We start from the raw sequence: 16,013 nt of genomic DNA, 5'->3' as shown, positions 1-16,013 counted from the left end.
CTCTCTTTTTCTTTGACTGGTTGCTTTGGCAGGCAAATAATGTAATTTAATGTTGAAGCTGTAAGATTATATTCATCACTTCATGGGTTCCTTACTTAGATCATTCTGTAGTAGTGCCTCTGAAAGCGAGGAGTGTCTGCCTCATAGTTTATGCATTAGTTTGGGCACTCCAAAGATTTTCCACATTTTAGGTGCAGAGAAGGGGGAGGAACTTCCAAGTAGGGCAGGTGTTGAGTATGTCACATAATTTTACAAGGGCTGATCAGACTCTTGCTACAATTAAAAGCCTGCAAAATTTTCAGCCTCCAGACAACTCAAATAGATTTTATAAAGAAAAAATAAATTATACACTAATAAATCTTTGTTATTATCAATTGAACTTTTTTTTTCCAGTTGTTATTCACTCAGTGTACACATGCATAGCATGGACAGAAAGTTACCAGGTAAAGTATAGGTATTAGTGCAAATGGCAAAGTGTTTGTTGTAGGGGAAATGGCAGTGCGTTTGTTTTTTGGTTGGTTGGTTGGGTTTTTTAGCTTGCAGAGCTGTTCTTTGTACAGTGCTATTAAAGTGATATTTTACAAGTAAGAGAGAAAAATGCATTTACCCTCAAAAGACATCTTTCTTGAAAAAGCTGGCCCAGCTGCTATCAGCTAGTGCGGTTCCGCCACATAAAGCACATACATTCCAGTGAAGACTCTAGCATCAATGTTTTCTTCAATATTCTACATTGATATTTTGTCATCTGCAGAATTAAAAGAAGTTTTTGTAGCTGAAGGTTATGACTGCAGAATGTTATTATGCTTATTTACATGTATTAAATGAGACATAAAAGTGAAGCAGGTAATGTGGAAAATGTTGGAGTTTTTTCTTACCACAGGCCAGAGAGTAATGAATGGATTTTGTTAACTTCTCAGTTTATATAAGTGTACAGATTAATTTCTTCCAAATGCTTGCTACTGTAGTTGGCATTATTCACCATCACTTCTGCCAGCAGTGGGTTTGGAGGTTGATTGAAAAAGAAAATGGAAGGAACAGCTTATTTCAGGAAAAACGTAGATTTGGGCTAGAATGTGCAGAATCTTCTAGAGGTTCACATATACCTTATAACTCAGATGATCAGAGATGTTTAGTGGCAGTGATTCCAGTGGAAGTTGGAGGAATATAGGAGTAGTCAATAGCTTTGCAAAATCAGGCCTTTGGCCATTAGCTTTCTTACTGTGCCTTTCAAGGCCTGTTTTTTAGGATCAGAAGTCTCTCTTTCTTTGTAGAGAAGTGTGTTTCTATTGAAAGACTAGAGGAGAATTCTGTCATGGAATGGAAGTGGACATTCCCAGGTGTATGGACTTTCATGTGTAATTTCACCAAACAATTTTTTAAAAAGTACTTTTCACCCAAGCCACACTTCAGCAATAAGCATAGATCTACAATGAGCAACCACAAATGGTTCAGATAAGCAACCAGAAGGTCAAATGCTTAAAGAAGCTTGTTCAAACCTCTTGAGTCTGCAAAACCGTGGTGGAAATCTCACAAGAACAGACCTTCTTTGTGAGATTTATTACATGCCTACGTCAAGTCCCAGGTGGAAATACCACACAACAGTCTTTCCTATTGTATTTTGACATTTTAGCCATGGCTAGAAAAAAGAGGTAAAAGAACTTATCATAAATTTTGAGAACGTTGGAACTTTGAAATGGTTGAGTTCAAACTTGGTTACAGCCATAAAAGAAAGCCTGGCCTGTACTTTTCTGAACCCATTTTGCAAACACTTTATGGGTACTGTTGCATATGCAGCAAGTAGGGATTTCCAGGGGCCTGTCAGAGATCAGTTAGGCACATACTTACTCTTTCAGCAAGGGATGTATCAGACTTCCATGTCCAGATTTATGTGATGCATGGGACATTACGGCATTACAATATAGCTTTGGTTAATCAGAGAAACACCAAGAAAAAGCACAGTAACATAAAAATTATAATTGCCTTTGCTGCCAACAGATGTTAAATTTCAGGATTTGATAACTGTGATACATACTTGTGCAGAATTTGACAAGGGTATTCTTTAACACAGGGAGAGGAAGAGATGAATAGTCACATCTGAGTTTTAAGAAAAGGACAGGATCTAATTTAGGATTGGTGGAAAGATTTTGGGTCTTATTTTACTGAAACCTTGCAAAATTTTAATTGATGCAAAATCATGCTAGTTGCCTTCATTTTCATAGTTCCTGTGGTTCTGAACTGGAAGACAATATCATTAAGTTTCCCTAAATGTAACTTCTGCAATACAACATGCATGCATTTAAAAACCTGCAGAGTGCATAGAGAGTTGTGTGTAGGAGTTGTGTCTCCTTCCTAGGGTGGGCTGTTTGTAGCTTTCCTCTGTAAATAACATTCGGCTGCCTTCTTGCCATGTGCTCCTGTCTTGTTTTCCCACACATATATTTATGTATTTTACGGCCCACCTGTCCCATCTGTTTTCCTCCATGGCATTGACTTTCTTGGAATCAGTTTCTGCACAGACTGATTCTTTGCACATATAATTAATCCTAAGTAATTAAAAACCCCTCCATGTTCCTAAAACAATACAGTTCTCTATTTGATTTATTTTGATAAACAGGTATCAGAGTCCACTGATGTACACACACATTTTTAACTGCAAAGCTTATGATTTGTATGGCTACTATGCGCACACTGGTCAAATATGTGAGGGAAGGAAGGAAGGAAAGCAATTCATCCATAAGAAACAAACCCTTATTTCCTGAAAAGTATATGCTCTGTTATTTGTCTTTGAAGTTGATCTAAACACCATATTCTGATATCTCCTGGGCTCAATCTTGAGAGAAGAAGAAATTTTTACTCATTTCAACAGGAAAGGTCACAGGTTAAAAGTCTTTAGCAGCAAAGTAAGATTCAACTCACTTTGTATGTGCCTGTCTTTACATTTATTGTTCTATATTGAGTATAAATAAGAAAATGAACTTGAGTTTCATGGCTTTGTCTTCTACATGATCTTTAACCCCTTTTCATTATAGAAAGTCTGGACACACAGTTGTGATATTTTTACGTCCATTTGTAGAAAGATGGCTTCCTGTCTCATCATTCTCTTAAGATGTCATAATTCTCTTAAGATGTCATACTGTGTTAAAGCAGCAGAGTTCCACCAAACCACACCCATTAATCAGTAGCTTAAAGCTAGTGAACCTTACTGAACTTATCAACAAAAATTGGATTGATTGGATTCTTACAAAGATTTCACGACTGATTCTTTGACAGCTTTAATTGCTGGAGAGTTTACTTCTCCTATGGGTCAGAAGCAGGAAACTGCATTCTCCTGATTTACAGCCATCAGAGGCTCACCAGTGTTTCGTTCCAGCTAACTGGAGCATTCCCCTCCTGCGTTTTTGCTTATTCCTCATTGCCATCTCCTCTGTTCATTTGTTTCTCATATTATGTTTAGAGCATACTTTGAAAAGAGGCCAAAATACAAACAATTCTTAGATGTTAATGAGATTCTGATGCCAAAATAAAATCTTGGAAAGAAGGAAAAAATGCTGCAGGCACATCAGGAAAAAAAATCAAACCAGATCAAATGCATACTCTGGATTTCACTCTTCATTAAAAGGAGTTACAGCAATGCTTCTGTAATATTTTCTGTTAGAGAACTGTGGTATGCGTCATAATAATCAAGGCTTTATTCCTCACAACCCTAAAGCATTACTTAACAGGTTCAGGTGGCTTTGTTGACCAGTCAAATGTGGTACCACCAATGAATACTGTAGTTCACTGTTCTTTCACTGTTTTTTATTTAAATCTGGATAGCTCACATAGAATCTCCCAAGTCCTGAAAAAAAAACAAAGGAAAATAGACCACCATGGAGCTTGTGCAGGTGTTTCATTATTTCTGATTATCACTGTTTATTTGGTTTCAGTATAAAAGGAAAACAAGATAAAATACCCCTTTCCATTGATTTCATGTGGGAATCATATAAAAATAGAAGTTTTGTATTCTTTATGTATAAATATGTAACTTATCACTTCATGATTTGCAATGAAACACATATCTGGGAGAGTGTTGAAAGATACAGTGATAGAAGGGTGCCCAAGACCTAGAGAGATTTCTGTTTTCTTCTCTAGAGCTGATCTTTCTTTGCCTCAGTTCAGCTGCCTTAGATGAAAATCAGCATATAAAAGTCTGCATGGCAAGGAGGAGCCTTGCCAGCTAGGGCCCACAGTATCCCATTTAGGTGGGCAGGGCAGGCTCATAGGTGGCAGGCCAGGGCAAATGAGAGCTCAGATTATCAAGTGAGATCATGGTGATGAGGCAGGTTCAAGGTCAGGCTGGGAAGTCAATCCACAGCTGAGGTCCAGTGACAGTAACCAGGGTCAGATACAGTCCAGTGGTCCTGGGGCATATCTGTGGTAATGAGGCAGGGTCAAGGTCAAGCTGGGAAGTGAGTCCAAGGGTGAGGGATCTGTGAGGCCTGTACCCAGGCTGTGGCTGAGGACAAGCACATCTCGGATAAAGCTCAGGCAGGGACTGCTGGACAAGGAATTAGGTTAAATGGAGACCCTGGGCTGTGGGCAGGTGTGTGGGTGGAGGCCCTAGGTGAGGCTGGTCATGCCAGTAAGGCATGTTGGGGTGCTCAGGCCCTGAGAAGTCCTTACAGCACTCCAGGCAAGTGATATTTATTGTATAAGCTGGGGTAGTGAAGAAGTCTCTTCCCTAATGTTACTTACTTCAGAGAGCATTGTTATTATGGAAGTACCAACAGTGTTAGCAACTGCAAATAAAGAAGGTAACAGTGCGCATGTAGAAGCAATCATGATCCAGGTGACGTGTCCAAAAATTTTAAGACCATGTTTTAAAACTTTTGTTACCTTGGAAGGATAGCATATATCTGCTAGACTCAATACAGGGATGGTTTGACTTCTGATGCAGCACCTACTGTATGCGTAGATGCACTCTAAAGGGAAATATTTTAAATCCAGTTATCAGAAAGTGTTTTGGTAATACATAAGGATATTTCTGACTACCTCTCCCCGTGCCTTTTTTTTTTTTTTTTTTAATGAAACTAAGGCTACTCTCAGCAGTTTCATGTCCTTTGAAAATTTGCCCCAGTCTTGGAACTGCAGCAGAAGTGAGCTTCTGAAATATAATTCTTAGTTTATTATTGGGAAAACAAAGGTTATATAATTCTTCTAAAATCCCTTCTGAAAGGGATTTTCTCGGAGTAAGTTGAATAACGCTAAGGAGTTTCATAAATGCATTTCAAACATAGAACTTAATTTTTATTTTTTGCAGTAGTGTAACATCAGGAGGATGATTCATTAAAAATTTTAGTGTCTTGTGGGGAATAATTAAGATGATGAAAGTTAAAGTGTGGTAGATAGAAATCCTGTACAAATGGGTATGTTTTGCTGCAACTCAATAGGCTGTTATTTAAGAATTTAATTAAGGCTAGCAATGATGCTCAGACCTGGGTGGAAGGACTCTCGAGTTCTGGTAGATTTCCTGCTGCCTCTGACTTGTGGTCTGTTGCCCCAGTTGAGGGTCATGAGTAGGGATGGCACATTAGTGAAAGGAAACCGGCACTGTTAAAGGGGTTTTTGCTCTACCATGCCCTGTGCCTGTGACAAAAACTCAGGCTTCCACCTGGAGTTTTCCAAGTTTGCAGGAACTAGTCTTATTTTCCTGGACTGCTCTTAACGGTTGTTTTCTGACAACTGTCAGAGCACTGGATTGGGGGTGGGTGGGTTTATTTTTAGTTTTTAATGGAATGGAAAGCTTCTGAAACTGAACTCATGAGGGAGGGACCTCAGGAGGAGGAGAAATGGCAGACTCCTTAAAAGTAGGGAGGGTGTTCCACAGACTATGGTTTCTGAGGAATTTCTGCCAATTAAGACAGTGAAACAAAATATCTTTTATAATAGGATGAGAACAGAGAAGTTGCAGCTTGTGACAGTTCCTTATGTGATACAGTGTTATGGCAGTTACTGTGTATTAATGCAACAAATCAATGGCACAAAATTGAATGTAGTGGGTGTGTCAGTTGTGAAAATGAAAGGGAGACAATTCATCGTCCAAACACTCCCTACGCCCTGCCTTGGGCTTTGGAAATCATGGCTTTCACATGGAAGATTTTTACTTTTCAGAAAGAAAAAAAAACATTAAATCCTGAATACTTAACACAGAAACATTCAGGTTTAAGTTTGCTTTCTCAGTCCTTTGAGGGTAGTTAATCTGTAGTAAAATCTTGCAGCTGAGGGTGGGACAACCCTATACCTTCCCATTTGGTATTTCCTTTGTTATTTGATACGTAAGCCTAGTTCATGCATAATCATTTAAAACATACGACTATGGAGATTTTCTGGATGACTTTATAGACTAAGCTTGTTCCCAGCTCTCTGGTTTGCAAAGCAGTAAAGCAAATTAGATTGTCAAATGAAAATTACTTTGAAATAAGAAAAGTATTTGTGGAGTATGTGCATAGTTCTCTATGCATAATGTAATTGAACATACTTGCCAAGGATAAAATATGAAGAGCCACAAAGTTTATTTCTGTACAGTGGGTTTGAAACGTAGCCATTTTATGGGGCTCAGTTAAACAGTCAGTTTACCTGAGTGGACTGTTTGAAATGGGTTTAGTTTACATAAGCAGGAAAATGTTCACTGCTAGCACAATTTACATCATTCTTGTATTTTCAAGATTTTGCCAGTTTACTTTGAAAAGACCTCCTTAGCCATCAGATCTGGTTTGCTGAGGAGGTGAATATATTTTACATATCTGTGTGAAAGTGGAAAGGTTTTTTGTGCACAACCAATAAAAAAGCTTAATTATCTACTTGTGGGCATGATTTAAGAGACGCTTCGTTATTCAGTCTTGCAGATGGAGGAAGAAACCATTCCAAACTATGAGCAATTTTCCTGTTCCTATGGAGTGCATAAACATCTCTTTAACTTGTGAATTTCTAGTTATTCCAGAATTGTATTTTTTTTGTTAAAAAACCAATTACTTGTAAAAAGTTGAATCACTTAGTTTTCTAGGGATTCCATTTCAGTAAAGTTTTGCCCTTCGTCTGTTTGAACATCTTGTGAAAGAAACCAACTTGCTGATAAGAATGTTTTTCTATACTGCATCTGTGGAATAAATACATGACTACATGTTTCACACAAATAACCATTATTCTTCAGTGCAAGTGAGTAAAGAATAGTTTGCAACCAATTGTACATTCAGTCAGTGGTCTTTCTCTTGAGACGACTGTATTGCTTAATCCTGTTATTAATACCAGTGTTCTCATGGCATCGCTGTTCTGCAGTTGAACTACTGGATGTGAACACTTAGAGTATTACCAACAGGAGCCAAATCAAGCTAATGGTCAACTCTGTATCTCATTACCAGTTCTTTGAATTATTCTTACTTCAATGAAATTTTTTTTAATGTTCCATTTTTTGTATGTATGTATTACATGTATTACTCCAATACAGAGTAATATTCATTCACAAGGAATGTGCTGTTCATTGTGGAAGTAATACACAGTTTCTCCTAACTAATTACATTTTATGTATGTTAAAAATAAAATCTGAAATCAATTGCATGTTTTTCTCCCATATACTGCATACTTATTTGTGGTTTTCCTTGCATGTGTAATATAATTGTTTAAATTCAATTACATACATATCTTTCAGTGAGCTGCACATGGGTTTTTCTTTATTTTAATGGTCTAGACATGAAATGTCAAATGCATTTTAAAAGAAAAAGAAAGGAAGGGGAGATTAAGAAGGAGTTAAGCAACAACAACAAAAAAAAACAGTGGAATGCAAGAATTGATTATTTCCCTGGCATGTTTCTGTTTTTTAACTGTCAGTAGTTTGATGCTGCCCAGAACAGCAGAGGTTTCCCACAGAAGTAGATGAATGACCAAACTGTAAGGGCATAAATGCAGTTTATCCTGTGTGATTTATGGATGACATGCATACTATCTCTGAATATGTGACATAAGAATCTGAATATCTCTATTTATTAAAAGCTTTCAGAATTTAGCAGTGAAAAGCTAAGAATGGTGAAGGTTAGTAACTGAGAAGTCATATCATTAGAAGGCAACATTGAATCTACATAACCTTTTACAGCTACCTCTTCTGCTAAAACTAATCAACAATTTACAACTGAAATGGGTTGGGTAATGATTAGTGATAGTTACAGTTGTTTGCTTGAGGACTTACCTGAATCTTTTGAAACCACCTGTCAAAAAATTTTCTATTTTTTCCACTTTATTGTGCTCTCATACTCCGTCCTCATTATATGGAAAAGTTCCAGGATGCATTATGCAGTCATTTTACTACCAATGTCACTGCCCTCAGAGTCTTCCTAGCCTTGTCCTTTTAACCAGTGTAAGAGTTCGCCTGGCTGACAACTTGAATGATAGGAGGAGAAACTCCTAGAACAATTCAAAGGCTGAAATATGACTGCTGTCTGAAAATCTGCTTATTGAAATTATCCCTTTTCATATCTATTAATTGGTGTGGAAAAAGATAAACAAAATGAAAAGTGAAAGCATTTACAGGCAGGAAGAAGGACGGAGAAGTAAGAAAGCTAGTAATATGCTATAAAAATAGATTTCTTTCTTCCCTAGTCCTTCAATTTCTTCCATTTGTGACCGCAAAGGATGGGTACTGCTTGTAGCGTATTCAAAAATATGAAACTATGAGATGATTTGCTATGGCTGAATTACAAGTAATAATAATTGACTTGCATAAATTAATTTACTTTTCATGATTGTTGCTTCATTTCATTGTGCAGTCTGGAGGACGGTCTAGTAAACATGTTCTGTCTTTTGCTTCCCAGTGTTCTGCAGAATGTGGTGACGGAGTCCGTACACGTTCAGTGGTTTGTATGACGAACCATGTCAGCAGTTTGCCTCTGGAAGGCTGTGGCAATAACAGACCCTTTGAAACAACTCCCTGTAATAATGGACCATGTGCTGGTAAAGTGGAGTGGTTTGCTGGGTGCTGGACACAGGTAAGCACTATATCTAAAATGTATTTGTTTTCTGCTGATATTTTAATATAAAAAATGTATTTTTGTGCAGTGAAGATGTGTGCTGTAAGGTATTTCTACATCTCTGTGGAATATTTGGATTTTTTTTTTCTGTATTTTGCTGAGTTGATGTTCAATACTTTTCAGCATCTGCTGTTGTTTTTTTTACTTTGATGAAAATAAGATTTTTTTCTCTTCCTTTGTACCTTCATTTTCATATCTCATCTACTGACCCAGTGTATTTATAAAATGAAAAGTGACAGAAAGCTGCTTAGCATATTCAGGTGAACACTAAAGCAACAGATTTTCACCTTTTGAAGTACAGCCTTTGTGATCATGCATACCTGCAGGGATATATATCTCTCTCTCTCGCACATATATATATGGGATTTCCAAAACGTAACACAAAAAACAATGGCTAAACCCAAAAGTTAGCTTCAATATTGTTGTGCTGAAATTCGTGATAATAGGTGAAAAGAACAATATTTGGTTAGTGGCCTGTATCCTGATGCTCTTTCATCAAGGTAAATTATTCCTTTGATCCGCATCTCAATAGTCCTTCTCGTTCTAAATAAAAATTTCTGCTGTCAGGAACAAAGGCATTTCAGAAGCTATCAGCTGATGCACAGATATTTGTGTCCCTTTGGTAGGCCCTCATATAGCCTAGAGAGCCTTTCGGACTGCTAGTGCCAGCACTTCATCGAGTTGGTAGGGAAAAGCCTCTTGGCTGTACTGTTAACTCACTGCATTTCAGATTCCAAGATCCTTCCAGGTGATAAGGAATTAGAAATTAAACTGGTACAGCTGAGATGGAGATTACAGGGCTACTACTATGCTAATGCTTTCAAGTGTAAGTGGTAATTATTTGTATTGTGTAAGAGTAATAGCAATTTAAGATTTAAAACAAACTTATCTGCAGTTCTAACAACAGATAAAATCTGGGCCTAAGTGGTGTTACTTACACCACTCCAAGCAGGTGAATAGGAATTTTGTATCCATTCCTGCTACCACAGAGAGAAGCATTCAGTAAGGTTATCCTAACTTTCCCCATTCTGTTCTGAATAAGAAAGTTTCCATCCTTTACAATTTCCTGTTCTTTTAAGCTAATTCACCTTCTTTCTTTGCATGAGACTGAATTGTTTGATGCATACCAAGGTTACAAAGTCTTCCTGAATGTTATCTAAAAGAAGTGTCTGACAACATCTATTCTACCAGCCAAATCCTGACTTCCAAATACTAAAATGAAAGCAGACAGTCAGTAGACCAGAGCAGGAGGGAGCACTGGTGGATGACCTTCCATATTATGATCTGCTAGAGCTAAGGCTGAATGCTAAGATACTGTCTTTTGGAGGAACCCTTAAAAGAGTTTGACATTGAGAGAGATGTTCAGTGTTAAATAAAGTGCAGTTACATTATTTCTGGCACGATTTATTTGGGTGAGTTCATCTCCAGGTTCTTCATTCAAGAAACTCAAGGTTTCATTCAAAAACTCAAGGGTTTTGTGGGTATCTGGTAAAGGGGTCCTAAATTCCACCCACAATATAAACAAAATGTCCACTTCTAATAACGTTTGATTGGTTTAGGCCAGAAAAAGCTTTTGAAAATCATAGTCTTTTACGCAACATAGAAACCAATATTTGCTGGAATCATCTTCTTAACACCTGAGAAGTGCCAGGAGTGGTATTGTGTATGTATTTTACCTTTAAATGGACAGTAAGAGTCCATGTGAGTCAAATTTACTTTTCAGAACTGGAACAAATACTGCATCACATAGATTCATGCAAATGTGAAAAGAACACCCTGGCAGATCAAGGCATTTTCTAAAAACCACACAGAATGTAGGGATTTGTAAAGCTGCAAAACTGTGCTCTAACCTTATAAACCTCAACGGTTCAGTGTAGTGCATACAATCCTGCTTCAGCAAGAAGCAGTAACACTGTTTATGGAGAAAGTAAGTTATTCTTCTCTTTTTATTAGAAAAATACAGGTTTCTTTTGGTAGCTATAGGTAAAACTACACTTTTAGATTTCTCCAAAAGCACACTTATAGTCATATGTCACCCTTTTCATAAAAATAATTAGAAATGTGTTTTAACTCTGTGGTACCATGTGGAATAAAAATTCACTGAAGTACAGTTTTAACCTCTGTAACAATTTTTAAGATTAAAAATTACATATGTAATACCTGACACTTATAGTCAGTAGTCATTTGATGAATTAAGTAATTACTGTATCCTTAAGCATTTTCTTTTCCTGGTTTCCAGCTGGGACTGCTGGCTACTACGTTAGTACTGCATACAAATAATAGTAATAACCCAAGGTTTATCTAGGCTGCTATTCTGATTCTGAGAGATAAAAACCGTACCACAAGAACTTAAGGAATAGTTTACCTTTTTCCTTTCTTTTCAAGTCATACATATGCCAGTGACAGAAGGAAAGATACAGTTAAGTACATTTTACTGAGTAAAGTACATATAAAAGTAAGGAAAGGGATTTTAGATGTTAGTGTCTAGGTATGTGTCCAAAAAGAGGGAAAAAGCAGAAGTTTACAAATTTTTCCATTTGAATATTAATTTAAAATGCAAATGTTTGTGTGTTGTTTTATTTCAGAAACAAATAACGTGGAGAAACATGTTACTTTGGAAACAAATTGAAGGACATAAGTAGAGTAACAAATTCCACCATTTCTTTTTTTCTCTCTGATACAGTGCTCTACGGAATGTGGCAGTGGAACTCAACAGAGAGAAGTAATTTGTGTTAGGAAAACTGAAGGTAATTTTGATGTTTTGAACCCCTATGAATGTTCGTATTTGGAAAAACCTCCCAGCCAGCAATCCTGCTACCTCAAACCCTGTGGATCTAAGTGGTTTCATACAGAATGGAGCACAGTAAGTCTATCATGCTTTTCTACGTCTAGTATTGTTTAGTACATCTTTTTCCATGTATATTGAAAGGGAACACCATTTGGGAAGAACCATTGATCATGAAATTTACTTAATCTTGCACAAGAATGACACTAAGAAGAAATCATACTCTTTAGTACCCAGTGGAGCTTAGGAAAATTAGGAAGTATCTTGACCAGAAGGAGACGCTGCAAACTTGTCTTTTCATCACTGATCTCTTCTTCCAAGAATCTTCCTCTTTTATGATGTTGGTTTCCCCCTTAATGAGACTGTAGTTCACTAAGAAATTTTCAGACCTCTAGTTTCATGAAAATTAAGGAGCACTTAATAAGGAATGAGGGTGTATTCAGTTTTTAAAGTCAGTTTTACCATAATATTTTACTGTAAACTCTTCACTGTAATACTTAGAACTTTACTGAGAGACGACCTACTGTAGAGCTTCATGTATCTTCAGCCTCCCCTGAAAGTGGACTAGATACATTCACCAGTGCTGCAAAACACTTCAGTTTCATCTATCTTTCCATCGTTTCCTGTACCTCACAAACCTTATTGGATTTTTACAAAAAATCAACAATTTTCTCCTAAATGAAAATCAGGAAGTCCACTGTTGTCTTAGAATAAAAAATGGTGTGAAAACTACTCTAGATGACATCATATCTAATTCAGTAACTTACTTCCTTGAGCCTTAAATGAAACTCAGAATGACAGCTCTGAAATGTGGAAGCACCTCAGATACCTTCAGTTTGAGCTTCCTTAGTCAGGAACCTTTGGAAATACCTCATCCACATGACGTGAGAGAGAGAAATTAATTTGCTTTACCTTTTTAATAATGCCCAATTATTTGACTGGCCTACTGGCAGCACTAGAAAGCAAAAAAGAAGGTAAAAAGGTTTTAACAAAATAAGTCAGCTGAAGGGAATCCTGCTTTTTCTTCCTTAATTGCAGGTATAGATGTTTATTTGAAAACAGCATCCAAGTTAGGCTTATAATACAGCCATGTAGATCGTAGTATGTTCTTTGATGTTGCTGGCAATTCTTTGGATTCTTTACCGAGCTGTTAGTTTAGACTGAATAACTTCCCCTTATAAAACCCATTTTCAAATGTGAATCTGCAGGTGTGTAGCCAGAAGAGATACAGCCATCTGTATCCGTAGAATGCAGCAAGATAGTTTCCTTCTGAAAGTGAAAATATATGCTTTTTTCCAGCAGGCTTGGAAGAAACAAAGTGGTAAGACTCAGAAGTGATAGGTATTTAGAGATCCCTAGTCACTGTTTATGTGCCTACTTCCACAGAAGTGGTGTCTAAAAATCCTTGAAAGTCTAAGCCTTTGTGACCATCTTCATTGTAGAAATATGTATGCTAGCTGAGGTTTTACAAGATCACATTCTAAGCATTTTTCAATTCTCCTTCTGATAGTTACTGTTATCAACAGTATATGTGTTCTTTCTTACTGTTAGACATGAAGAGAAAAGATTATGGGGTTAGTGGTGAACGGAATAGCTGGCTTCAAGCCCCTGTACTAGGTTTTGAAACTGTCAAGTTCATATCTTCATCAGACTTTTTGTATGACCTAGGATAAATGCTGTGGCTTCTTGGTAATGGAGATTAAATGGCTGGCTAACACAGAATGCTGGGTTTTGTGTATAACGTGTTGTATGTAACATCTAAATTCTGTCTTTGTTCCATGTTAAGTGCTTAAAATCTCTACAAACCTGAACTGAAGTTTTTACTGTTGGATGCAGGATAATCACAATATTCTATACAAGCATGTAACAAGAGTAATTATATAAAAAACCACAAGTGTTCTATTAACGTTGTCACAGGGCTATCTTTTCTGAAGCGGGAAAAAGTTGTACTTAAAGTTGAAAGAACAATTTAAGAATATATTATTGAAACTATTTTAGTTCACTACAATATTTGATTTTATGATAGTGATAAACTATTTTTGCAATGTTAGGAAAAGAAATAATTATGCCAAGAAAGTCAGAAAGAAAACATTCTTACTAGTGTGGTCCTATTAAGGTTTTAATCATTATAAATGACCCAGGTTTAATTAAGTTTGTGAGCATTTAGGTCAAACTGGACAGTGAGCCAAATCTCTAAAACCTCACTCAGGCAAAATTCTTGAAGTCAACAGGGGATTTGCTTGAGTATGGGCAGAAATGTGTAACAATTGGCTTTAAAAATACCATGACAAGCAAGTACAAATGTCTCTGGCTTCATAACAAACTTAGAAGGAGCACAGAAATATTTTATTTAGAAATTAAAAGAAACCTGTAATGCTCAGCAAAATTGTTCTGCTGCAAAAAGTGAAAAATAATGGAGCAATTACAATTATTCCTGCTTGTATATAAATGTACATAAATGGAGGCGAAAGGGCAGTAGAGGGCAGTGCAGTTCAGGGCAGGAACTTCTCTTAAAGTAAGAAATGTGAACGCTGTGGAAAGAGTAGATTTGGGAGGTATGTGTAAATAAGAGAAGAACAAGACTAACTAGAGAAGCAAGAAACTAACTAATAAATTCAGAAAGGGAAACATGCTTTCAGTTGTGCAGCGTCTACCATGTTTACTTGTCCAGTTGTTGACCCTGTGGTCAAAAATGTTTTTGAACCTTCAATGAAATTGCACTTTAAAGGACTTAATAGTTAGAAAACAAAACCCAACAAAAGTGGTGAAGTTGATAAAAGGCTACAGCAGTACCTGGGTCTGGCTTCAAGGTTCCCATTTTTTTCTTTCTGTATTTGCATATCTCATATGGTCTTAATAAACTTCAGCTTTTGTGTTTCAGTGTTCTAAATCCTGTGAAGGAGGATTTCGGGTTCGAGAGGTACGATGTCTATCAGATGACATGACAGCCAGTACTCAGTGTGATCCACAGCTTAAACCCGAAGAAAAAGAATCTTGTAACACACAAGATTGTACCCCTGAAATAGGTAAGGAAGAAGCAGCTTCTGTTTTAACTATGGAACTCCATCTAGTGGAAAAAATATTTAATAATCTTGTAGAGGTTTTAGAGTGTATTTTCTTTATCAAGGTCAGGGTTTTATTTTTACACAAAATACAGCTCTTTTCTATGGTGTAAAAGTAGGTTTTTTATTTCTGATTATAAACATTTTCCTTGTAACATGTAAGAAACTGGCTTACTTTTAAAGTTGCTGAGAATGTGAGAAATCTGCTTCTGTGAAAATGGTACATACAGGTGTTTTTATGCATCCTCCTTGCATTCTCAAAGGTTTCTCTTGGCAGAGTCTTTAAATCTTTAAAACAAAAAATAGTTTATGTGTGATATACTGTATTTTGTAACAAGTTCTATAAGAACCAATAACATTAAACTAAGACATTAAGGGCAATTAAGCAACTTTCTTTTGTATATAGTGAATATACACATACACATAATTTGGCATTGGAATTACTCATTCATCTCATACAGAGTTGATTTTAATAGTAATGAGAATGACTAGGGAAAGGAAGCTGCAAGTATTTAGAAAGTTTTAACTCTTATGCTCTCAGTTGAGAATTATTCTTCAACATAATTTAACTATGTAAAAAACTGGTATACCAATATTATTAATTTTTTTTATTGTGTTTGTGTTGTTATTTCTTTGTTTAAAACAGGTTTGTATAGAATTGCTCATTTTTACATCTGCTGTTAGTGTTTTGTCATTCAGTCTTAACACAGTTTCTGTGATCACATACATGATCATATGATCATGTTTAGTTTAGCTGTCACTTAAAAAGTATTTCTAACCCTGGTGGTTGTAAAGGAAGACTTCAAAATGTAAACAGACCACATTCTAACTACTTAGAAAAACAGGGAATGTTAAGAACGCCAAATTTTGTCTTTTTTAAAACTAGCTATTTTAAACCATGTCTAATATTTGTAGAGAGGGAGGTGGTTTACTATTTTCCAGTATTTAGATTCATCAGTACTTGAAAATAACATTTGCAGTTTCTGGTGTCACCTGTACAGTGCCACAAGAGATCAGTACCTGTGAATCTAAATATCAAGTGGACGGGTATCTAAGTGAAGAATACTAGAGACTTTCCTGTCATCTTTATTCAGGACAAATTTTGTGTTA

General features: G+C 36.4%; 1 protein-coding gene across 2 annotated transcripts in view; it reads left to right on the top strand.

Moving 5' to 3' along the window:
- Nucleotides 1-16,013, top strand: part of THSD4 (thrombospondin type 1 domain containing 4) — a 345,527-nt gene that overhangs the window by 323,131 nt on the left and 6,383 nt on the right. For both annotated transcript variants that reach the window (XM_064456549.1, XM_064456551.1), the window contains 3 exons: nucleotides 8,841-9,014; nucleotides 11,740-11,919; nucleotides 14,723-14,867. In XM_064456549.1, coding sequence (XP_064312619.1) covers nucleotides 8,841-9,014; nucleotides 11,740-11,919; nucleotides 14,723-14,867 — 499 coding nt within the window. The remainder of the gene's footprint in view (nucleotides 1-8,840; nucleotides 9,015-11,739; nucleotides 11,920-14,722; nucleotides 14,868-16,013) is intronic.

This window comes from Phalacrocorax carbo, chromosome 7, assembly GCF_963921805.1.
Source record: "Phalacrocorax carbo chromosome 7, bPhaCar2.1, whole genome shotgun sequence".
NCBI classification, from domain to species: domain Eukaryota; kingdom Metazoa; phylum Chordata; class Aves; order Suliformes; family Phalacrocoracidae; genus Phalacrocorax; species Phalacrocorax carbo.
Note: the sequence above shows the minus strand (reverse complement) of the source record. Positions and strands in the feature narration are given on the sequence as shown.